This window comes from Budorcas taxicolor, chromosome 7, assembly GCF_023091745.1.
Source record: "Budorcas taxicolor isolate Tak-1 chromosome 7, Takin1.1, whole genome shotgun sequence".
Taxonomy (NCBI): Eukaryota; Metazoa; Chordata; class Mammalia; order Artiodactyla; family Bovidae; genus Budorcas; species Budorcas taxicolor.
The window spans coordinates 100,435,146-100,459,525 of record NC_068916.1 but is presented as its reverse complement, the minus strand read 5'-3'; the positions used below and the strand labels follow the sequence as shown (position 1 = coordinate 100,459,525).

Below are 24,380 nucleotides of genomic sequence, written 5' to 3'. Positions count from 1 at the left end.
TCGTTCCTCATGATGTACTCTGCATAGAAGTTAAATAAGCAGGGTGACAATATACAGCCTTGACGTACTCCTTTTCCTATTTGGAACCAGTCTGTTGTTCCATGTCCAGTTCTAACTGTTACTTCCTGACCTGCATACAGATTTCTCAAGAGGCAGGTCAGGTGGTCTGGTATTCCCATCTCTCTCAGAATTTTCCACAGTTTATTGTGATCCACACAGTCAAAGGCTTTGGCATAATCAATAAAGCAGAAATAGATGTTTTTCTGGAACTCTCTTGCTTTTTCCATGATCCAGCAGATGTTGGCAATTTATGTACACATAATACATATGCTGAAGTTTAGAAGACTTATTCCATGCATTAGATATTTATTTTGATTTTTTAAAAATATAATAGGTATTTCAAAGACATTTATTAGAAAAGCAGTGAACAAAAATATTTCCTTAACTAAATATTAATCCAATACATTAATATTTATTAATGTATCAATATAGATTAATAAGATGTTTATTAAAATAAAATTTTTAATTGAAATATTTAATAATTATGTGTAATTATTTTAGAATGTTTTATCTGTGTTTCTTTATATTCCTATCACTTGCACATGAACTGATGGATTTGTAGGATAGACAGATTAATACCTGTTTCCCATTTATGTAGAAAATATATGTAGAAAACCCTGTTACTGTAAACTATAATTTTCACTCATGTATTTTACATGTGATTTCTTTTAGGCACCATACCTGGACCTATTATATTTGGCAGCACAATAGACAGCACATGTATTCTCTGGGATATTAATGAATGTGGAAGTAAAGGAGCTTGCTGGATTTATAATAACGTCAGGATGGCCTATATGCTAGTGGCCATAAGTAAGTGGTGACTTCTTGATAATTTTACAGTAAATGGAGTATGACAAGAGATAGATATCTTATTGTTACTTACTTAGGTTTTGACATGTTTTGGTCCAGGCAGTTGGACTGTGCTTTAGTCCTAAAGCAGAGATTAGTTATCAAAGCATGTTTTAAAAGGCCATACCTAGAGTCTGTGAGGCACAGCCCAAGATAGGAGGGAGTAACATTTTAGCTGTCCTTGCATCACATATTATATAATTTTCTTTTAACAATTTTTCTCAAATTTTTTTGGAACGTATAACAAAAAGCTAAAAGAGAATTCTGAGAAAGTGGAATGACTGTCATCTAAGCACCTGGGCTTTGGAGAGCACATATAGCCTAGGTCAGGATGTATTCTTGGCTCTAAGGTACTTCCTAAAAGACCTTTTTATGATATAACAGTTTGGCCATGATGTTTAACCCGTTTTGCCTTCAGTAGATAAAATTAGAAAATTTTAAAAACAACCTAAGAAATTGTGCTTAGTTGCTCGGTCATGTCCGACTCCTTGTGGCCCCGTGGACTGTATCCCACCAGGCTCTTCTGTCCAGGGGGATTCTCAGGGCAAGAATACTGGAGGGGGTTGCCATGCCCTCCTCAAGGGGATTTCCCAACCCGGGGATTGAACCCAGGTCTCCTGCACTGCAGATTCTTTACTGTCTGAGCCACCAGGGAAGCCCATGAATACTGGAATGGGTAGCCTGTCCATTCTCCAGGGGAGCTTCCTGGCCCAGGAATTAAACCAGGGTCTCCTGCATTGCAGGTGCATTCTTTACCAACTAAGCTACCAGGGAAGCCCCTTATTTCTCCTACATGTGTTTAAATTCAGAGTATGCTCTCTGAATTTATAATGACAGAATAATAAATTATCCACTGAAGAAATAAATACATAAATCTAGGAAAACAATGAGATGATAAATATTGACTAAAATGGGCAAAATTAATCTTCCCATCACTTTTACCTGTTAAGAAACATTTTTTATTCAGTGTATTTTTATGTTAAAAAATTATTTACGTGGTTATGTTTATACTTTTTGACCAAAAATGTAGATAATTAATTTTTCTTTTACCTACTCAGTGATAAATATGAGAATTCCTCCACCAGAAACATATGTACCTTTAAATATTCCAAAAATATTATAATAATAGTACCTATAATTACTCTAAATATAGAAATGCTTAGCTCAAAGAGTATTTCTGTTTCTCAAATACCCAGTTTGAGTAAAATATTAATGATTAATACAAATTAGCTACTGCAGAAACTACAATGTGAGGTCATTTAATATATTTAGTTAGCACTTAGATGCTTGTACTATGACCAGAACTAGTTTCTTTAAAGAGAAAGAGCCTCTTTTAAAATTTTTGAAACTTTGGTAAGAAAGGTGATATTCTTTCAAAGAACCCTCAGAGTTCTTTGAAAATAAATTGAAGCCTGTGACGTGAATCTAAATGTTTAATATTTTTAGTTGATGCTTAAAGGTAAATATTAAGTATTGAATATTATATATTCCCAAAGACACTTTCTCCTAAGAACTCTGAAGCTTTTTTTACTTTTAGAATTACTTTTCATCATGGACACAAAAATGTTGCAACTGTTTATTCAGGTGCAATGATGATGTAAGCTATCAGTATCTTTCCTTGGTTAAGAATGCACATGCTATGTATGCTATGCTATGCTGAGTCGCTTCAGTTGTGTCTGACTCTCTGCAACCCCATGAACTGTAGCCCACCAGGTTCCTCTGTCCATGGGATTCTCCAGGCAAGAATAGTGGAGTGGGTTGCCATGCCCTTCTCCAGAAGAATGTACAATCATAGCCCAAAATAGAATAGTTATTATATATTTTCATTGTTTAGAAAAATAAGACTCATTCATTGATTTGTAGACAATGTTCTATTGAAAACTATCACCTTTCTTACTAAAGTTTTAAAAGTTTAAAAAAAAAAAACTAATTGCCTGTATACTCCGTTTTTTTTACATGAAAGTGAAAGTTTCTTTATGTAGTGAGATTCTATTCATGAAGAATTTTCAATGAGGATCAATTTTTGTAATAATTAAAGCCTAAAATCCATGATTAATCATTGTTTTTCTATGTAGGTGTTATTTGTAAAGTTATCACTGTTTTCTTCAATGGACTTGCAGTCTTTTTGTATAAACCGCCACCATCAGTCAAAGATGTGGCATTTCAAACTCAGAATTCAGTTTTGACTACGGTTTCATTAGAATGTGATCTCAGCAAAGCAGGGAATGACGGATGAGACAGCAAAAGAGAAGATTGAAAATCGGCCTGCATTTGTAAGAATGCATGTTATCATTGCAGCATTAACTATCCAATATGGACAATCATAGTTTAGAAATTGGTTTTTTATAATTAAATGTGTTTCCTGCGTATGTGTGAACTCTGAATTTGTTTTTGTTTTAATATAAGAAACAGACCTGTGCCTTCAAAGCACATCAAAAGCCTCAAAACACACACACACACACACACACACACACACACATACAGATGAAATCCTCAGCTAATAAACAATACTAGAAAGAAAAAGCCAATGTTTAGTTATCAGTTTATATTTTAAAACCAAAGTGATGTTTCTATCCTTCTTACAACTTGTTTTATTTTAATTATCATTGTCAGAAGTTTGGCCTTTTTAAGAAAATTCATGGTGTAAAAATTTAAATATATCTAGTCTAAGTTCTAAGTTTCAAGAACTATTATTGAAAGAACATGAATTTAAAACCATCTAAATAATATTATTTGTTTTTAAATTTATATGTACTAGTCTGTCCTTGATTTATTATAGACAGTTAGTGAACTGCTAGAATGTTGGTTAATTATCTTTTTTGTGTCCCAGTACATAGTGCATTCAGAAATATTGGCATTCTGTACACATAACTTCACTTTAACTCAAGAATTCCAGGAAGTGATTTGTTGATATTGCTGATTTTTAACATTTTTATTATTCTGTGATAGTATTATTCAGTTCCATGTCATCCATGTTCCAGGATGGTGCCAGGTTCAGTAAAGTGCCAATTAGATAGGAAAAGATTTCTTTTTTTAAAAAAAATGGCTTATGTCCATTTTATTGATTTTCTTTAAAAAGCTTTCTTCATGAACTATGATCAGTGTTTATATACTCAGTAGCTCAACTTTTCTCGTTTGAAAAACAGATCACCTAATATATTACTTATAGCACATAAGCAGTGCTTTGCTTATAGTAGGCATGTATTATTGTTAAAACATTAAACTCTACTTTTAACTAATCTGCTTATTTAAAGATTAAGTATTTCACATATATAGCATTATAATTCCATTTTTTCAGCTCAGACTTCAGCTAACTTTGTGTACTCAGAATTGTGGAGGAAATGCATCAGTAAACATCAATAAAAGTAACTTCTACCTGGTCAAGAACTTTACTGATTAAGAAAACAGGTAGCTGTTTACAATCAGTGTTATTGAGTAACGAAATGGGTAAAGGCCTGATTGGAGACCAGGATCAGAAGCACTAGTAATTCACAGAGTTTTGAAGAATTATATTTTGTAGTAATTGGTGGCCAGAGGTGATTCAAGAATTGAGTAGCGTTTATAGATTGAGGTGCAAGAAGGAGTGAATTTGAAGTGAGGCAAGCAAGCACACGTGAATATTAGGGAATTGGAGGAGCAGTGGGTCACTCATCAGAGAGACAGATCCACTTAAACTAGGAACACATAAGCACCAAAGGCTGAAGCCAGAATGGGTGGCCAAAACCCAGGTGCTTGAGAAACAGGAAATGTGTAACAACCAAAGAGACAGTGCAAGGTAGACAGGGGAACAAACACGTGGTACTCCCAATTCAGAAGCAGCCTCCCTCCTACCCAGCCAGACGCATTTTAGCTTACTGTTTATTTTTAGTTCGGCTGTGTGGGTCTCCGTGGCTGCTCAGGCGTTTCCCTAGTTGCTGGGGGCAGGGACCGCTCTGCAGTGGCAGTACTCAGGCTTCTCACTGGGGGGGCTTCTCTTCTTGCAGAGCATAGCCTCCTGGATGCACTGAAATACTGCAGACCCGGGCTCTAGAGCAGAGGCTCAACAGTGGTGGTAGATGGGCTTAGTTGCTCCGTGGCACGTAGGGTCTTCCTGGACAAGGGATTGAACCCACGTCACCTGCATTGGGAGGCAGATTCTTTATAATGAGTCACCAGGGTTTAAATGTTTCTTAGAGCTAAGGCTAAAGGCAGATTTTAGGCTTTCTATATCCTATGTGTGGGGCTTCCACAGTGGCTGAGTGGTAAAGCATCTGCCTGCCAATGCAGGAGATGTGGGTTCGATCCCTGGGTTGAACAGATCCCCTGGAGAAGGAAATGGCAGCCCACTCCAATATGCTTGCCTGGAAAATCCCATGGACAGAGGAGCCTGGTGGGCTACAGTCCAGGGTGTCGCAAAAGAGTTGGGCACGACTTAGCGGCTAAAAACAGCAATCCTATATGTGGAAACTAGGAGTTGAGTGGAAACATTTTCTAGATGTAAAATAACAGCACATCCTCAATAACTCATTTATAGAGTGGAAACAAAAGCTATAAAACATATTAGTCTAAAGCCACTTGAGAGAAAAGAAAAAAATCACACCACTCATAGAAATAGTTGAATGAATAAGTCACTAAATGATTGGCATTCACAATGATTTTTAGTTATCAAGGGTTTCACTGTGTTCAGCATACTCATTTTATTAGATGATAAACATTCTTACAAAATTTGTAATGAAAATGATTAAAGTGAAAATAATTTTGGCACTTGAAAGAAGTCAGACTCATTTATAACATACATATTTACCAAGAATACCTCCTCTTATGCTAGGGCAATATAGACACTACTATAATTTTTAAACATTGTTTATTCTTTTGGAGTTACCTGGATTATATGAATTGGTGTAATGCTACTTTCAGAACATAATTTTTTATAATATGTATTTTTCACAATTTATAATAATTTTTATGTTTGTAATTTGGTGATTTTTTTTGTACCTAATTGAAGGTATGTCTTAAAATTTAACATTTGAATTTTCTTAATTGTAGAAAATACAAATGTAAAACCTTTATATATGGAAAGAACCGTACAATTGTTTAGCTGTGTAAATTGGAGGAAAATGCAAATAAAATTTTAGCTCTATTTTTTCAATTTTTATTATAAATAATTATGTAAAATCTATATATTTTTAAATATCAATATGTTTGTACTTGTTTAAGTGTTTAATCTTATTAAAGTCACAGATTTTAAAATATGATTTATCTCTGTTTATGTATACACACACATTTGTTGGTTGGGAGAGGGAAAATCTGACCTGTTGAACTTGCGAATGTAATTTAATGCAATGATTTCTGCTGTCTCAGTGGATGTATTTAATTCAGTATAAGCCATTCATTGTGAAATATACACTAAGATTCTTTCACACAACAGTTTCCAGGTAAGGCAGATGAAGATATAGGATTGATATAATAAGGGTGTGTGTTACAGATGGTTTGTTTTGAAGTATCTGACACCAAAAGTAATGTGTCTTCAAAAGGTTATACATTTAATTCATCATTCATCATTCAAAATACTCAGTATAATATCTTTAAACCATTGGTCATTAACTTGAGATGTAATGATATTTTCCCTTCACTTTAACACATTCAGGTTCCTTTAGCCTATTTGTACTCCAGATAATAACATTAACATATGTTAAACTTGTTTTTCAGTCACTCAGTCATGTCTGACTCGGTCATGTCATGACTGCAGCATGCCAGGATTTCCTGTCCTTCCAAACCCATGTCCACTGAGTCCACCCAAACCCATGTCCACTGAGTCAGTGATGCCATCCAACCATCTCATCCTCTGTCGTCGCCTTCTCCTTTTGCCTTCAATCTTTCCCAGCATCAGGGTCTTTCACTTGAATGAGGCAGCTCTTTGCATCAGGTGGCCAAAGTACTCAGATCTGGTGAAGTGGATCAAAACATTTTAGCATTTTAGCATGATTATAAGTGTATCAGTGGTCTACCTCTGTGACCAGGTGACTGACTGGGAGCGGTTGCCATTGCTGTTCATGTGGCAAGAGCACGTCTGCCCCATATCACTAACCCAGGAAAAGATCCAAAGACAAAATGCACAGTACAATTTTCACCAACGAGTGTCACTTTTACACCATCCGAAGGTTCGAAAAAACTATGTTGAACCATCCTAATTTTGAGACTGTCTGTAGTGATGGAATGTAACCTACTCTGCTTCAGTTCAGTTCAGTTCAGTTGCTCAGTCGTGTCCGACTCTTTGCGACACCATGAACTGCAGCACACCAGGCCTCCCTGTCCATCACCAACTCCCGGAGTCCACCCAAACCCATGTCCATTGAGTCGGTGATGCCATCCAACCATCTCATCCTCTGTCGTCCCCTTCTCCTCCCACCTTCAATCTTTCCCAGCATTAAGGTCTTTTCAAATGAGTCAGTTCTTCACATCAGGTGGCCAAAGTATTGGAGTTTCAGCTTCAACATCAGTCCTTCCAATGAACATTCAGGACTGATTTCCTTTAGGATGGACTGATTGGATCTCCTTGCAGTCCAAGGGACCCTCAAGAGTCTTCTCCAACACCACAGTTCAAAAGCAGCAATTCTTCAGCGCTCAGCTTTCTTCACAGTCCAACTCTCACATCCATACCTGACTATTGCAAAAACCATAGCCTTTACTAGATGGACCTTTGTTGGCAAAGTAATGTCTCTGCTTTTGAATATGCTATCTAGGTTGGTCATAACTTTCCTTCCAAGGAGTAAGCGTCTTTTAATTTCATGGCTGTAATCACCATCTGCAGTGATTCTGGAGCCCCCCAAAATAAAGTCAGCCACTGTTTCCCCATCAATTTGCCATGAAGTAACGGGACCGGATGCCATGATCTTCGTTTTCTGAATGTTGAGCTTTAAACCAGCTTTTTTACCCTCCTCTTTCACTTTCATCAAGATGCTATTTAGTTCCTCTTCACTTTCTGCCATAAGGGTGGTGTCATCTGCATATCTGAGGTTATTGATATTTTTCCCAGCAATCTTGATTCCAGCTTGTGCTTCTTCCAGCCCAGACTTTCTCATGATGTACTCTGCATAAAAGTTAAATAAGCAGAAGCTTGTCCAAGATAAGGAAAAATGGAATCGCTGATTCAAACGTGTCTGAATGTTTTCCCCTTCTCCTTTCTCTTTTCCTTGTTTCATATATATATCCCTCTTTTGCCTTGGTTAGGTTAAATCAGTCTATTGTTAGCTTTCTGTTTCTATAAGTGGTATAATGATGATTATCATGAATCTTTGACAAGGAATTTCAAGGTCTGAAATTAGCAGCAGCAAAATCTGTTGGATAACACTACCCATGAAAACACTTTTTAAAAAAAATAGCAGAGATCAGATAATTCTAGTGAAAATGAGGCTGCTCTTGCCTGAAAATATCAGTTACTATTATCTCCTGGGTATGAGCTGGACATACATATGGTTTATACTCACTACAGTTCTGCTGTTTGACATGTGAGACAGCTAACATGCAGGGAAATTAAGTTTTCAAGGCCGAAAAGCTAATAAGTGGTCAGAGCTAGAACTTGAATTTTGGCTCCAAAATTTTTATGAAGTTACTGTTGGTAAGCAAGTATCAGGCACACAGACATGAAAATAGTTTGGTCTCCCTGGTGGCTCAGCCGGTAAAGAATTCACCTGCAATGCAGGAGACCCCGGTTGCATTCCTGGGTTGGGAAGATCCCCTGGAGAAGTGATAGACTGCCCGCTCCAGTACTGCGCTTCACTGGTATCTCAGCGTGTAAAGAATGTGGGAGACAGATTTGATCCCTGTGTTGGGAAGATCCCCTGGAGAAGGGAACTGCTACCACCTCCAGTATTCTGGCCTGGAAAATTCCATGGACCGTATAGTCCATGGGGTTGGAAAGAGTCAGACTGGATCGGGTGGCTTTCACTTCACTTTCCAGAAAAAGTGTTTAGTTTAAACCCTTTCATATCCTTTCCAGGCTTGCAATTTCTGTTTTTACCAGCAGGTGGTAGTATTGACCTGGCTACTGCAGTAAAAGTGCGTTTTCGTGAGTGAGAGTTTTACTACTCAGAGCAAGGAACCCACTGAAGTTAGGCTCCACTCTGCACTCCTTTCAGAGGGCGTTGGAGGTCACCAGCTGCAGGGCGCATGACACAATCCTTGTAGAGGTAGATGGCAAGCACCCAAGGATGGCAAGTACCAATATGTAGTTGGTACAAGCAACCATAAAAACACGCTATATAAAATTGTGCTCAAACAGGGTTAAGGAAGATCTAAATAAAGTCAAAAAAAAAAAAGAATTTGCCTCCTTTTGACAAGGACAGCCTCAACATATCCCTCAGCTTGACTGCTCTTAAAAAAAGCTTCTTCCTAATTCTAGGCCCTACCTTAGAACATTTACTTTTAGAAAATCGGTCACTGTAAATTCTTTCTCTGCTCATTTGACATGTAAACATTTTCTTTCTTTTTTTAGTTTTTTTTTTTGCCTATTTTACAACCTTACATTGTCTTTCTCAACGACTTGAGAGATTTCCCCTTAAAATGCGTTATCAAGGAAGAGTCTATTCATAATGAGTTGAGATGAGGTTGATAGAGAACTGTTAGAAAGGATCTCTTTCCCACTGAAATGGAATGATAAAATATGGTATTATTCATCCCTCCTTCACCCATTTCTGTGTAAGGATTGGAGCCTAACTTCAGTGGGTTCCTTGCTCTGAGTAGTAAAACTATCTCACTCAGACTCATCTCCATTGAGTCGGTGATGCCATCCAACCATCTCATCCTCTGTTGTCCCCTTCTCCTTCCACCTTCAATCTTTCCCAGTGTCAGGGTCTTTTCATTTTGCCCCAAATAAAACTTTACTCCCAGCTCTCACATTGTACCTTTCTTTTTTAAATTCAACACTTGGTATTGGATTTTGAACTTAGGGACTCTGTAATATAGTAATAACCTTTCATAAATTCTAGTGTAATTTAACCTTTTTTTTTTTAAATTAAATGATATATCTGTCAATGGATTTGTGTTTTTACTCAAAGAGTTGTGGAGCAATTAGTTCCCCGAAGCTGTATAATGTCCTTAGCAAATATTGATCCTACTCTGACTCTTTAAAATTCTGATATGAGAAGACTACATATAAAAGACTGCTGTGAACAGGCAGAGATAACACAGGCTCAGACACACTAAAGCTAATTACTTACAGAAAATGGTTTGAATGTGGGCCAATAAGAGATTGGGGAGTAAGCATATTAAAGCCACTATAATAGAAGACATGAAATGAGACAAAAGAAATGAGGGATGGAAATGCAACGCGTGGAAGGAAAGCCATTCAGGAGATTAAGAAAATTACATTGCTAGTGTGCTTCATTCCAGCTGAAATGAATGACCTTCTTTGGCAATGGTTCATGAATCCAGTATTTATAAGAGAACACAAGACACATTGGTGGTATACAGGTGAGCTTTTTTTTTTTTTTTTTTGCCTTTGTTTCTTTGATTTTTCTGTTTTCTTTAATGCTTAAGATAATTAATTACCTGCAGATACACAATTCTGTACACTGAAGCCTTAAAGAATAGAGACGCTATGAGCTGAAGACAGGACTTGCCCAATGTTATGTCCTCTTTACCAAACAAAACACTGCTGGATGTGGACGTCAATAACTATTTAAGGAAGGAGATCAGTCCTGGGTGTTCATTGGAAGGACTGACGCTGAAGCTGAAACTCCAGTACTTTGGCCACCTGATGCTAAGTGCTGACTCATTGGAAAAGACCCTGATGCTGGGAAAGATGGAAGGCAGGAGGAGAAGGGGACAACAGAGGATGAGATGGTTTGGATGGCATCATTGACTCGATGGACATGGGTTTGGGTGAACTCCGGGAGGGCTGGCGGTCGCAAAGAGTCGGACATGATTGAGCGACTGAACTGAACTGAACTGAACTGAAGTAATGAAATGATGGGTTGTCAGAGCAGGGTTTTCTTCTCAATTTTCAATGAATTATTAGGCCCAGGAAGTCAGGCCCGCTGTTGGGTAGATGTCTGAGTTTTGGGGGAAAATAATTTTTTTTCATTAATTCATTCTCATGCACATATAAATGTGAGTAATATGCTTTATTATTCTTATGAAAAGATACAGTGGCACTTCCCTGGTGGTTCGGTGGTTAGGACTCTGCTCTTCCACGGCATGTAGCATGGGTTTGACCCCTGGTTGGGGAACTAAGATCCTGTATGCTGCGGATGCAGAGTGTCCTCCCTCCCCCCCAAAAAAGAGGATATATATATTCACATGCACAAAAAGATAAAAAGATGGCAGTGGACCTGGTCATTAGGGAGGGGAAACAAAACTTAAATGTGGTGCCATTTCTTACCTGTCCTAAACAGAAAGATCAATTCAGTTCAGTTCAGTTGCTCAGTCATGTCCGGCAGCACACCAGGCCTCCCTGTCCATCACCGGCTTCTGGAGTTTACTCAAACTCATGTCCATTGAGTCGGTGATGCCATCCAGCCATCTCATCCTCTGTTGTCCCCTTCTCCTCCTGCCTTCAATCTTTCCCAACATCAGGGCCTTTTCAAATGAGGCAACTCTTCACATCAGGTGGCCAAAGTATTGGGGTTTTACCTTCAACATCAGTCCTTCCAATGAATATTCTGGACTGATCTCCTTCAGAATGGACCGATCTCCTTCAGAATGGACTGGTTGGATCTCCTTGCAGTCCAAGGGACTCTCAGAAGTCTTCTCCAACACCACAGTTCAAAAGCAACAATTCTTCAGTGCTTAGCTTTCTTTATAGTTCAACTTTCACATCCATATATGACTACTGGAAAAATACTGAGAAAAACAAAACAAAAAGATAGTCTTAGAATTATTCCCATTTTAATGAATATGCACTTGAGTCTCAAGAGGCACAGACTGAGGTGACTTTGCTGTACTTCTATAGATAGCACAGTAGTTTTGCAGAGATTGGGTGCTGATCCAGAAGGTCCCAAGCTTTCATGGTTCACAACCAACTTAGTATCTCAGTAAATTTTTCATGGCACATCTAGATCCAGAGAAACAGCTAACAGTTGTGTTTATTAACTAGACAGATCCAACATTTAATAAATATTTATTTCCTGTAAATTTAACAGTTATTTGGGGACTTCCTTGGTGTTCCGGTAGCTAAGACACTATGCTCAAAATGTAAGTTGCCTGGGTTCGGTCCCTGATCAAGGACCTAGATCCCACCCACTGCAATAAAGAGTTCATGTGCTTCAACCAAGAGTTCATGTGCTTCAACCAAAGATCCCACATGCTGCAGCGAAGATTAAAGATTCCATGTGCTGCAACTAAGACCTGGCACAGCCAAATAAATAGATATTTTAAGATAGTTATTTGAAAAAAAGCATATGTAAATTAAAAGAAAAATTATATTTTTATTTCATTCTTCAAAAGTAATCAGAATTACTGATGTGTTGGGCACATCTTCTTAAAGCTTAGCATTGGATTGGAAACTGCAATCCTTGTTTGCTTTCCTACTTTGTTTTTCACAGGTACTTGCTTTATTATCATTGTTGTTGTTGTTTGGTTGCTCAGTCATTTCAGACTCTTTGGGACCCCATGGACTGTAGCATGCCAGGCTTTCCTGTCTTTCACATCTCCTGGAGCTTGCTCAAACTCATGTCCATTGAGTTGGTGATGCCATCCAACCATCTCATCCTCTGTCGTCCCCTTCTCCTCCTGCCGTCAGTCTTTCCCAGCATCAGGGTCTTTTCTGATGAGTCGGCTCTTTGCGTCAAGAGGCCAAAGTATTGGAGCTTCAGCTGCAGTTTCAGCCCTTCCAGTGAACATTCATGGTTGATTTCCTTTAGGATGGACTGGTTAGATCTCTTTGCTATCTGAAGGACTCACGGGAGTTTTCTCCAGCACCACAGTTTGAAAGCATCAATTCCTAGGTGCTCAGCCTTCCTTATGGTCTAGCTCTCACATCTATACTACTGGAAAGACTGTGCAGACCTTTGTGGGCAAAGTGATGTCTCTGCTCTTTAATAGTGACTGCTGAAAACCCGGCTTTGCAAGGATATGTCATCATGTAAAGGAATATAGTACAATCAAATATTAAGACTTTTTGAATTCTCAAGCTAGCAGTTTGTACAGAGTACAACAGATACTGAGTTCAGACCCCATGAATCACAGCACGCCAGGCCTCCCTGTCCATCACCAACTCCCGGAGTTCACTCAGACTCACATCCATTGAGTCAGTGATGCCATCCAGCCATCTCATCCTCTGTCGTCCCCTTCTCCTCCTGCCCCCAATCCCTCCCAACATCAGAGTCTTCTCCAATGAGTCAACTCTTCGCATGAGGTGGCCAAAGTACTGCAGTTTCAGCTTTAGCATCATTCCTTCCAAAGAAATCCCAGGGCTGATCTCCTTTAGAATGGACTGGTTGGATCTCCTTGCAGTCCAAGGGACTCTCAAGAGTCTTCTCCAACACCACAGTTCAAAAGCATCAATTCTTCGGCGCTCAGCCTTCTTCACAGTCCGACTCTCACATCCATACATGACCACCGGAAAACCCATAGCCTTGACTAGACGGACCTTAGTCGGCAAAGTAATGTCTCTGCTTTTGAATATGCTATCTAGATTGCTCATAACTTTTCTTCCAAGGAGTAAGCGTCTTTTAATTTCATGGCTGCAGTCACCATCTGCAGCGATTTTGGAGCCCAAAAGAATAAAGTCTGACACTGTTTCCCCATCTATTTCCCATGAAGTGATGGGACCAGATGCCATGATCTTCGTTTTCTGAATGTTGAACTTTAAGCCAACTTTTTTGCTCTCCTCTTTCACTTTCATCAAGAGGCTTTTTAGCTCCTCTTCACTTTCTGCCATAAGGGTGGTGTTATCTGCATATCTGAGGTTATTGATATTTCTCCCAGCAATCTTGATTCCAGCTTGTGTTTCTTCCAGTCCAGCGTTTCTCATGATGTACTCTGCATAGAAGTTAAATAAGCAGGGTGACAATATACAGCCTTGATGTACTCCTTTTAAACTTTAAATATCCCACTGGGCCTTTGAAAAACAAACTTGTTACTTCCTTCCATCTCCTCCTGTATGGAGAAGATTTTGCTTTTAATTGTATTTTCTAAGATTTTTCCTCTTTGCTTAGTTAGATGCAAAGTTTGTAATCTGCCATTGTTGACCTGATTCAAGTATTACAAGTTATTATTATCAATTTATACTTACAGGCATTTTCACTTTTTTATATGTTAGATAATTCATATGCCATAACATTACCACAACCTTCTATAAGTTAGAAGGGAGATATCACACTTTTTTTAAAAAAAATTCATTTTGGACACAAAGGGGAATCTAACAAGGATGACATTAGTTGCCAGAAAAGGTACAAGGTGTGTACCTAGGATGAGTATGATAACCATTGTTTCACATTATTACATTGTTTTAACAAACTCAGAGTATGTGGCTTGCCCAACAGTCCAACTCAATACCTAAATTTCAATATATCATTATACTTTCCACAGCTTCATGAAAGAATGTTCTTTTCTTAAATGACTAGCAAAGAAGACATATGGTTAAATTATGACCAAGAAAATCTTCCTGTGTGTTAAAATATGTAAGACATCAGAACTCAGGTTCAAGTTCAGTTCAGTTCAGTCATACAGTCATGTCTTATTCTTTGTGACCCCATGGACTGCAGCACACCAGACCTCCCTGTCCATCACCAACTCCTGGAGCTTACTCAAACTCATGTCCATTGAGTCGGTGATGCCAGGTTCAAGAAAGTTTCTGGAATTTTCTTTTCAGGAGACTATATTTTCTGTATTAGTTTAAATTATAACATTTTTATGTGACTATTGACACAAATCAAATAATTTTTTTATCCCTTCACCATTCTTTGCTCAGTCTTCCCACGTCTCATGATTCAACTCCGTTAATTAACTGCTGTGAAAATGCATTAGGTTTTCAAATTTTTTCCTAGTCACACACACACACATTTGCAGAGAGTTTTCTGACTGATTCATTTGTCTATTTTATTTTATAAAACTCTAAAGCAAATCTTATACTACTTTCCCCCATTTTTTTTATTATGTTATGGGCAAAGTCAATGTCTCGCTAGATAGATCTAACCTATTAGATTTTTTAAACACTCTTACAGATTTCTAATGTGTGACTATCATGATTAATTTACTCTTTCTTTCCATAATATAGAAAAATAATATGACAGGTCAATATATTTAAATGGGTTTGAGTGAAATACAAGATGCATCAGACGTCAGAAATGAATTTTATGAGTCTATCAGTTACTATGAGATAAACAATCGTACCTGAAGATATACAATACAGCCTAAACTGGTAGATGTGATACTTTAGAACATAAAGTGATTTCAGAACATGAAAATGAAGGAAATCAACAGAGGAGAAAACATTTTATTTTGAATAGTTTTGAAACCATGTCATCCAACTTAATAGATCTGAGATAGATATCTTAGAAAAATTTCTAAGGAATAACAAGTTTTAAGCAGAACATTCAGGGGAAGAGACTACAGTGGAATAAAGATGAATTAGCAGCTTTTGAAAATCATCCAGCAGTCATCATGCAAGAACGTACTAATTTTTTAAAAGCATGTAGTGATCATGCAAGAACGTACTAATTTTTTAAAAGCATGAAAGATACTTTCTTGCAGGACGGTGTTTGCCAAATTCAGAGCATTTTAAAAAACATTACATAGATGGGACTCCATAATGATTTGACTTACATACATCATAAAATGATTATCACACTAAGTTTAGTAAACAAGCATCATCTCATATAGAAACAGAAATAAAGAAATGTGAAAAGAATTCTTTGTGTCAAGAACTCAGAATTCCCTAATATTTAAATGTAACATGCATCTGTATGCTGATTATATATACCTTGTTGTACATTACATCCCTAGTATTTATTCCAATTATAACGGATACATCTTACAACTTGTACTTTTGACCACCTTTCTCCGGTTCCCCCTGCCACCCTGCCAAGCCTTTGGTAACCACAAATCTGATCTCTTTGTCTAAGAGTTTGTTTGCTTGTTTGTTTTTGAAGTATAATTGACCTACAACTCTGTGTTCATTCCTGTTATATACAGTGATTTGATATTTCTATATATTTTAAAATGATCACCATGATAAGGCTAGTTATCATCTGTCACCACACAAAGGTATTACATACTTACTGACTGTCTTCCCCAACTGTGCAATTTTTCCTGCCAATGATTCATTTATTCTGGAACTGGAAGATTACAGTTAATCCCGCTCGTCCCAGCTTCCTCCCCTCTGGCAAAACTCCTGATTGTTCTCTGTATCTGTGACTCCATTTTGTTATGTCTGTTCATTTGTTTTTTATTTTCCTCATAGAACTGAAATCATGCATTTTCTGTCTTTGTCTGACATTTCACAAACCTTGCTTTTATTAAGTTTGTAGCCCTATTTGACATTTCAAACTCTCTGTGTATATTATTTATACAGAGATTAAAGTTTAAAGCCTTTTGATTCATAACAGGAAAATGGATTATTTTTGCAAAAACATAGACTTACAAAGAGTTTTGTGGGTTTTTCAGTGGAAGGTCTAACATTTTCCTTCAGTACAATCACCTAAACTTTGGTAGCCCTTTCACAGTGAATCCTTCTTCATTCTACTCACCCATGTTTTTATGATAAAGATGCAGAGACTGATGGATCTCAAAGTAAAACACACAGAGTGAAGATTTTCTGAAATTTGTTATTTGTCTAAAAATTTGTAATAGATACACTATGTCTGCACAGGATGCCAGAATAATCAGCTAAAAAGGGAAGAATTTAGTCGAGGGAATGCGAAAAGTCTTGGTTCATTGCCAAGTTTTTTTCATCTTGTATAGATACCAATTTAGTGCTTTCTAGCATTTATACTAATGTGTTTTAAATACATTTGCTATGGAATAGTTAAATAGACCTCCAAGCTTTTTTTTTTTTGCACTGCACACACAGATGCATGGGTGTACATGTGCACACACACACACACACACACACACACATGTTTTTTCTCATAGTCAAATCCTGAGTTTTAAAAATGCTTCTTGACCACGGTAATATAAGCCCACATAAATACAATATTTCATTTTTATGCTTACAGGCACAACTCTAAATTCATTTGATTGAAAACCTAATACTGGCAGCTTATGGCATGAAAATAATCAGAGGTTGGTGAGAAAGGCAAGCTTTGTGATTCACTCACATGGGGTAAATTTTAGGCACTGCGTGCCTTAAAGTTATGTGTTCCGCAGCTTTGTTAATAAAAGAAATGTGTATGACTTTAACATACTCTGAAAATCAAAGTAATCATTTTTCTTTGTTACTGAGAAGCACCCTTAAGCTATATAACACTGAGAAAATTAGAGTCTAGTAAAATCATCACTGAGTTCATGTAATATCTAGATATCAGAAGTTTTATCATTAAACTAATACGAGGAAAACAGTTCATTATGCTGTTAAGACACGATCACGAGAGATAGTAAGCCTAAAGAATCTCCCTGGAAGAGCCTCCTAGTCTTGCTTCTCTTTCCTCTGCGGGTACATTTCTGACATGCTTTGATGGCGTCATCTATTTTCCGTCACAGAAATGAGATGCATCTGGACCTGAAGTTTGATCCTGGCCAGGAGAGCAAACTTTGCAATCCCAGCGGCGGCTGACCTTGCCGTGGCAGTGTTATACAGGCGGGTTTTGCAGTAGGAACAACTGGCGCAGCATTTTTATTAAACCAAAAAGAGGGAAAGTCATTTGGACGAAATGACTCTGTTATTATGGGGTATATGATAATGAATACAATAACTAAGTTTACAAACAGCTTTCAACAAAATACCGTATTTGCAATCACTTGGGATGAACTAAAATAAAACCTAGTTTTGACTTGAGTTTTTCACATTTGTTCTCAGGCTTTCCTGAGGGTATGGTTTCTGAAAGTTGAAGAAGTATTTATTCAGCAGTGTTTGAAAACTGAAGTCTCAGGAAACAATGTCCACTTTTGTAAAAATTAGTCTGTGCATTTCCTCTTATAGATAATCGTGCATCAGTGATGAATGAAACTTAATATTGTAGAAACTTAACTTTCAATACTTCTCCAAATTAATGTTAGAAGCAAATTATCTTGGATAAAAAATTCTAAAATTGTAAAACTGGCATAGTACTACAAGTTCAATGCCAATTCGTTAATATCTGGTTCCTCCTCAACCTTTCAGCCTGCTCTTTTTTCTGGGGGTGGGGGAAGGTGGCCCTTCTTGCCTCCTGGATGCCAGCTTTTCTCTTGTTCCAGACATTTGGTGTTTTTTTGGCTGTGCCACCTGGCATTTGGCATATTTAGTTCTTCAACCAGGGATCGAACCTGAGCCTTTGGCAGTGAGAGCATGGAGTCGTAGCCACTGGACTGCCAGGGAGTTACCCCCAGCCTATCTTCTGGTTTACGCTGTATCAGACTCAGCCACATCAGTTCTCAAGTCCCATCCACGCATTTTCAAATGTTCCATTAGCATCACATACCTGGTGCTATCAAAACTGGGTTAAGAGTCCACATGTACTCTTCTTTCTGACCATACTTATTCCATCATTTGCTTCAGATCACACAAATCCAAATCATCTGAAGGCACAGACTCCACCTTACCGTGCCAGGATACAATCAGCACCCAGCCCCTTCCTTCAACCCCCTGAGGAGTTACCTACCATCCATTGTCTTTCTTGTTGGTCATGGAGCAAGTCTGACTCAGGTATGAAGCAGGCCAGAAGTACCCAGGGATTGATTGCTTATAATTGAAACTAAAATATATGAAATATGCATACTTTGAAAATTCTGAAGTTAGTCACCTAAAGAAGTTTTCATTTGATTTTGCAGAGACTACATAATCACAATTTTGTATACTCAGCCAGCGATTTATGGAAATATTAGAAATTTGCAAAATATTTGTCAGAAAGTGAAATGTGGAAGTGTCCTCATAGTCCTAGCATAACATATGTATGTCTTGGATCATATAATCCATTCTTGTTAAAGAAGATGTGAAAAGTTCTGCCTTCAGTCATAAAAATTGCACTTATTGTCACAGAGATCCAGTGTGTGGGTCCCCTATCCTTCGGCTTCCCATACCAGGGAGTTGTCTGCGGGTCATTTTGTTCCATGACATCTTTATTACGAGCTTGCTGTTTTCTGTAGAGCTTATCTATGGCTGGTTAGTAATCTTTTCCTAAGCAGGAAAGCCAGGTGGTGACTAGAATGATGAAGGAGTACCACGAGTGGAGAGAAGGGAAGCGTGGGGAACCTCAGTGCTGGCGCCTTGCATAGACTCCCCACCCAGGGGATCTGGGGTCGTCCTGTGCAGAGAGAGTGCTGTTATTGCTGGCCAGTCAGTGCTGAAAGAGTCCTGAGCTCCTGGCAGAAAGTATCCCCATAACCCCGGCAGGAAGTATAGAAGAGACCCCTTACAAATCATCGTCAGGGACAGAATGCTACTGTGGGCTCAGTTTATTTGGAGAAGGCGATGGCACCCCACTCCAGTACTCTTGCCTGGAAAATCCCAGGGTTGGAGGAGCCTGGTGGGCTGCAGTCCATGGGGTCGCATGCTTTAAGTTCTGTCACTGACCTAGTCATGAATGTACCTCAGAAACTTAGGGCAGAGAATCCATCGTGTATATCTTTGCATTGATTCAAGTCACTTATCTCATAGCTGCTACTTCATGATTCAGTAAAGTTTAGAAAAATTCAGAACCCGTATGTTCCTGAAACCAAGTGTCTTCACGTATATTAACTTCTTTAGTCCAGACAACCTTTCGGAACGGGTTTAATAAATGAAGAAATGGAGATCTGAGAAGATTAAATGACTGTTATTCAAACTAACCACTATAAAAGAAATGAATGAACACACTCTAGAGGTATGTTGGCAGAGTAACATGAAGATCTCATTGTCTCTTTATTGCCTACAACACACATAGAAGGTATCTTTTATGGGGCAGCCTTAAAGCCAGTAAATAATAGTTCTGGTCAGCTCTGTAACTAAGCATGTTTCAGGAAACGAGTTTCAATACTTAGACATAATAGTATACATCATAAAATTTACTGCATACCAACAGAAACCCTGGGTAAGCAGAAGAATATAGGAAATCATTTAGATTATTTTGCAACATTTGGCTTCCCCCCACCCCCGATAACCTGAAAAACAGTGACATGAAGTACATCAGTTATAACCACTATTTGCCTGTCGTAACTTTCGGTTCTCTGCATAAAACTAATCGATCATGAAGTTGTATATCATTGAAGATAAATAACCTGGCATGGCCCCAGTCAGGGGACTTTAGAATGGAAATAGGAATGCTAGCATCCGTGCCAGAAACCTTTTCATCTTCCCCCAATCGCCAGTTGAACTTCTCCCCACCCTCTCAATCCATTCTCTTGAATTCTCACTTCACATGACAAATATGAAGAGTTGGAAAATACTGAAAATTCTTAGAGGTACTCTGTGGGACTGGCAACCCATGCCAGTACTCTTGCCTGGAAAATTCCATGGACTGAGGAGCCTGGTGGGCTACAGTCCATGGGGTCGCAAAGAGTCGGACACAACTGAGCAACTTCACCTTCACCTTCACTCTGTGGGACATTGTCTTCTCAGAGCAGAAAATGGCACTATTTTGACTTCTTTTCCCTTAGGTTTGCTTCTCAATATACCACTTTCCAATACTGAGGGTTGTAATCCTCTGGAAGATTTGGCTCTTTCCTCAACTCATCTCATTTTAAGATAATCTCTTCATGTGGTTTGGTGGTTTAGTTGCTAAGTCGTGTCCGACTCTTGCAACCCCGTGGACTGTAGCCTGCAAGGCTCCCCTGACCATGGGATTTTCCAGGCAAGAATCCTGGAGTGGATTGCCATTTCCTTCTTCAGGGGATCTTTCCGACCCAGGAATCGAACCTAGGTCTCCTGCATTGCAGGCAGATTCTTTACCAACTGAGCTAGGAATCTCTTCATAGGCTGACATTTTTCAAAGGAAAGAGGAAAGACTTGAGTTGAACAAGATTCTGTTTTCATACCCTGCAAATATCTCTTAGGAAGAATATCCTACAAACTTGAAACTGGAGAAGGACCTGTTTTACCTTATCTTATGCCTGAAAACAAAATTAATTGAAAATTTCAAATTCCAAACTTGAAGGATCTGATGATTTATCTTTCTTTTCTTGTGATTAGATATATTATTTTCTGTGGAATTAGGTAGTTAAGAGGAATAAATATTAGGAAATTGAGTTCTCAATTAAGGGCACTCTTATTTTTAATTAACTATGCCCTTAAATACAATGAATTCTTAAATCATTCTTTATTCCTTATTTAATGGTGAGATTTAAAAGGCTTCATTAAGAATAGCCATAGATCAGAGCCTAGATGCTTGCATGCCATTCACCCTTCAGTTAGAGTGAAAGTATGAGAAAATATATGGATTTATGTAACTAAATATGGTATTATCATAACAATACACTATTAATTTTTGTCTATGATAATAATTACCATAATAATATGGTATTGATTTTTTGTTTTGAATATTTGGCCCTGTTTCCTTCATATACTATTAGTTACCTGTCACTTAAGGGATCCAGGGATCTATTCTTTTTATTTTTCACAATATCCTGATGGCTTAGAAAAATCAAGTCAGAATGTCTGCTTTCAGGAATAGGCCTTCTCTTCATGTAGCAAATAAATAAATAGCAGGAGTCTTTACAAAAAGAGTATGGGGTTTCTGGAAAGTTTGCGACATCACTGACTAAGCCTTTAAAGGAATGCCTTTTTGAAAAACAGACAAACTTGAATCTACTTGTTTTCGGCTGTGCTGGTCTTTGTTGCTGTGCAGGTTTTCTCCAGTTGTGATGAGCAGGGGCTGCTCTGTAGCCGCGATGTGCAGACTTCCCGTGTCCGTGGCTCCTCTTGTCGCCGAGCACGCGCCCCAGGGCTCCTGAGTTTCAGTAGCTGCGGCGCGTGGGCTCAACAGTTGCGGCTCCCGGGCGCTAGAGCTCAGGCTCAGTAGATGAGGCTTATGGCTTCCTCGCTCCATCTATGTGGGATCTTCCCGGACCAGGGATCAAACCCGTTTCTTCTGCGTTGGCAGATGGATTCTTTACCACGGAGCCACCAGCGCAGCCCTAAAGGAACATCTTAATGGAGAAGCTTCAGAAATAAAGAAAAATAAATAAATAAATAAATAAAAAATTCTAGCTGTAAAGCATTGCCATACCTCTTGTTGCTTATCTCTATCATTGACATTTTACAAGTCACTGGGAATACAGATCTTGATTTCTATCTTCAGTTATACTACGTTAGAAACTGGCCCATCAATGGATAATTAAAGAAAGATTGCCTTTAGAATGATATGACTTGGTGTTTTCTTTCATAACATCACTGTGGTACAATGACATGGAGAGCTGTCAGGAACAAGGACCAGCCTTGCTTAATCTAAAGCGGAAACCAAGTGCCTTCTTAGTGCAGCAGAAAGCCCACTAGTGTCTTAAAAGCAAGGACCAGCCTCCTGCAAATGGAAAAGCTACTTTGTCAAATCAAACTTTCCCTTTCAGTTTAATGTATCATCTAGCTTTGATTAGAATCATGTGCTTAAAAAAATTCTTTTGACCTTCCCAATATTCCTGAATTTGCATTTTATCACTGGAAATTTAGAACAGAGAGGCTAGTATTAAAAGTAAAGCAGATCCCTAAGTTTGAAAGTAAATAAAGCTATTTGAATATTTTTTTTCTTCTTCTCTGTACCACATTATTTGTTCAATTTTTCTCCTCCTGTGAGAGTCTAAGCCTTGATCAGTCTTTGACCTGAGGATGAAAAGTTACATAGGGATTATTTTTCTATTTTGGGAGCTTCCCAGGTGGCTCACTGGTAAACAGTCCGCTTGCCAATGCAGGAGATGCAAGAGACACAGGTTCAATCCCTGGGTCAGGAAGACCCCCTGGAGAAGGAAATGGCAACCCACTCCAGTATTCTCGCCTGGAAAATCCCACGGACAGATGAGCCTGGTGGGCTATAATCCATGACTGAGCGCACGCGCGCGCGCACACACACACACACACACACACACACACAGGAAGGATGCAGAATTTTGAGGATACACATTGAACTAACATCCTTTTTTCACAAAATAAATTTTCAAGGAATAAGAAATTCCTTGTGTGAAATTCTGTACTAGGGTTGAATATTTTTGATATTGATCTTCTCAACTAACAATGTTTCTTTACTTGCTATAATTTGTCTGGCTTTCCTTGCAATGCCTTGGCTGTAGGGTAGAACAGAGGCCTCGGGTCCGCCCTCTCCTCCCTTACTGTGTTAGTTTACGATAGCAGTGTGTGCGTGTGCGTGTGCTGTTGCTCAGTTGTATCTGACTGTTACGGCTCCATAGCTCTTCCCTGGTGGCTCGGCTGGTAAAGAGTCTTGTCCATAATGTGGGAGACCTAGGTTCAAGCCCTGGGCCAGGAAGATCCCCTGGAGGAGGAAATGACAACCCACTCCAGCATTCTTGTCTGGAGAATTCCATGGACAGAGGAGCCTGGAGAGCTACAGTCTATGGGGTCACAGAGTTGGATATGACTAAGTGACTAACATTTTCACTTTCACTTATGGCCCCATGGGCTGTAGCTCACCAGGCTCCTCTGTCCATGGGATTTCTCAGGCAAGAACACTGGAGTGAGCTGTTGTTTCCTCCTCCAGGGGATCTTCCCCACCCAGGGATTGAGCCCACATGTCTTTCCTTTCCTGCATTGACAGCCAGATTCTTTACCACTAGCCCCACCTGGGAAGCTCTTACAGTAAATTCATTCAAATTCAGCAATTTAAAGTTTCTTTAAAAAAAAATTATTTATTTATTTTAATTGGAGGCTAATTACTTTACAATATTGTGGTGGTTTTTGCCATACGTTGACATGAATCAGCCATGGGTGTACATGTGTTCCCCATCCTGAAATCCCCTCCCACCTCCCTCCCCTTCCCAGCCCTCTGAGTCATCCCAGTGCACCATCGCCAAGCATCCTGTATCATGCATCAGACCTGGACTGGAGATTTATTTCACGTATGGTAATATGCATGTTTCAACGCTATTCTCTCAAATCATCCCACCCTTGCCTTCTTCCACAGTTTCTTTATATAATCTGGTAACATTTCCTTTGGGATGAATTGATATTTCAATTTTTTTTTATCATTTTCAGCTGTTTGCCAAGATGCCTTCTGATACACGCAACATTGGGCTTAAGTGACTTCATGGTGATTCAGGAGACAGTTCAGTTCAGTTCAGTCGCTCAGTCGTGTCTGACTCTCTGCGACCCCATGAATCGCAGCACGCCAGGCCTCCCTGTCCATCACCAACTCCCGGAGTTCACTCAGACTCACATCCATCGAGTCCGTGATGCCATCCAGCCATCTCATCCTGGGTCGTCCCCTTCTCCTCCTTCC

The 24,380-nt window shown here is 38.8% G+C and overlaps 1 protein-coding gene across 1 annotated transcript in view; it reads left to right on the top strand.

Moving 5' to 3' along the window:
- The window catches only part of SLCO4C1 (solute carrier organic anion transporter family member 4C1), an 87,784-nt gene extending 84,639 nt beyond the window's left edge, over positions 1-3,145 (top strand). The window contains exons 12-13 of the mRNA XM_052643957.1: positions 733-870; positions 2,985-3,145. Coding sequence (XP_052499917.1) covers positions 733-870; positions 2,985-3,145 — 299 coding nt within the window. The remainder of the gene's footprint in view (positions 1-732; positions 871-2,984) is intronic.
- Positions 3,146-24,380: the final 21,235 nt, after the last annotated feature.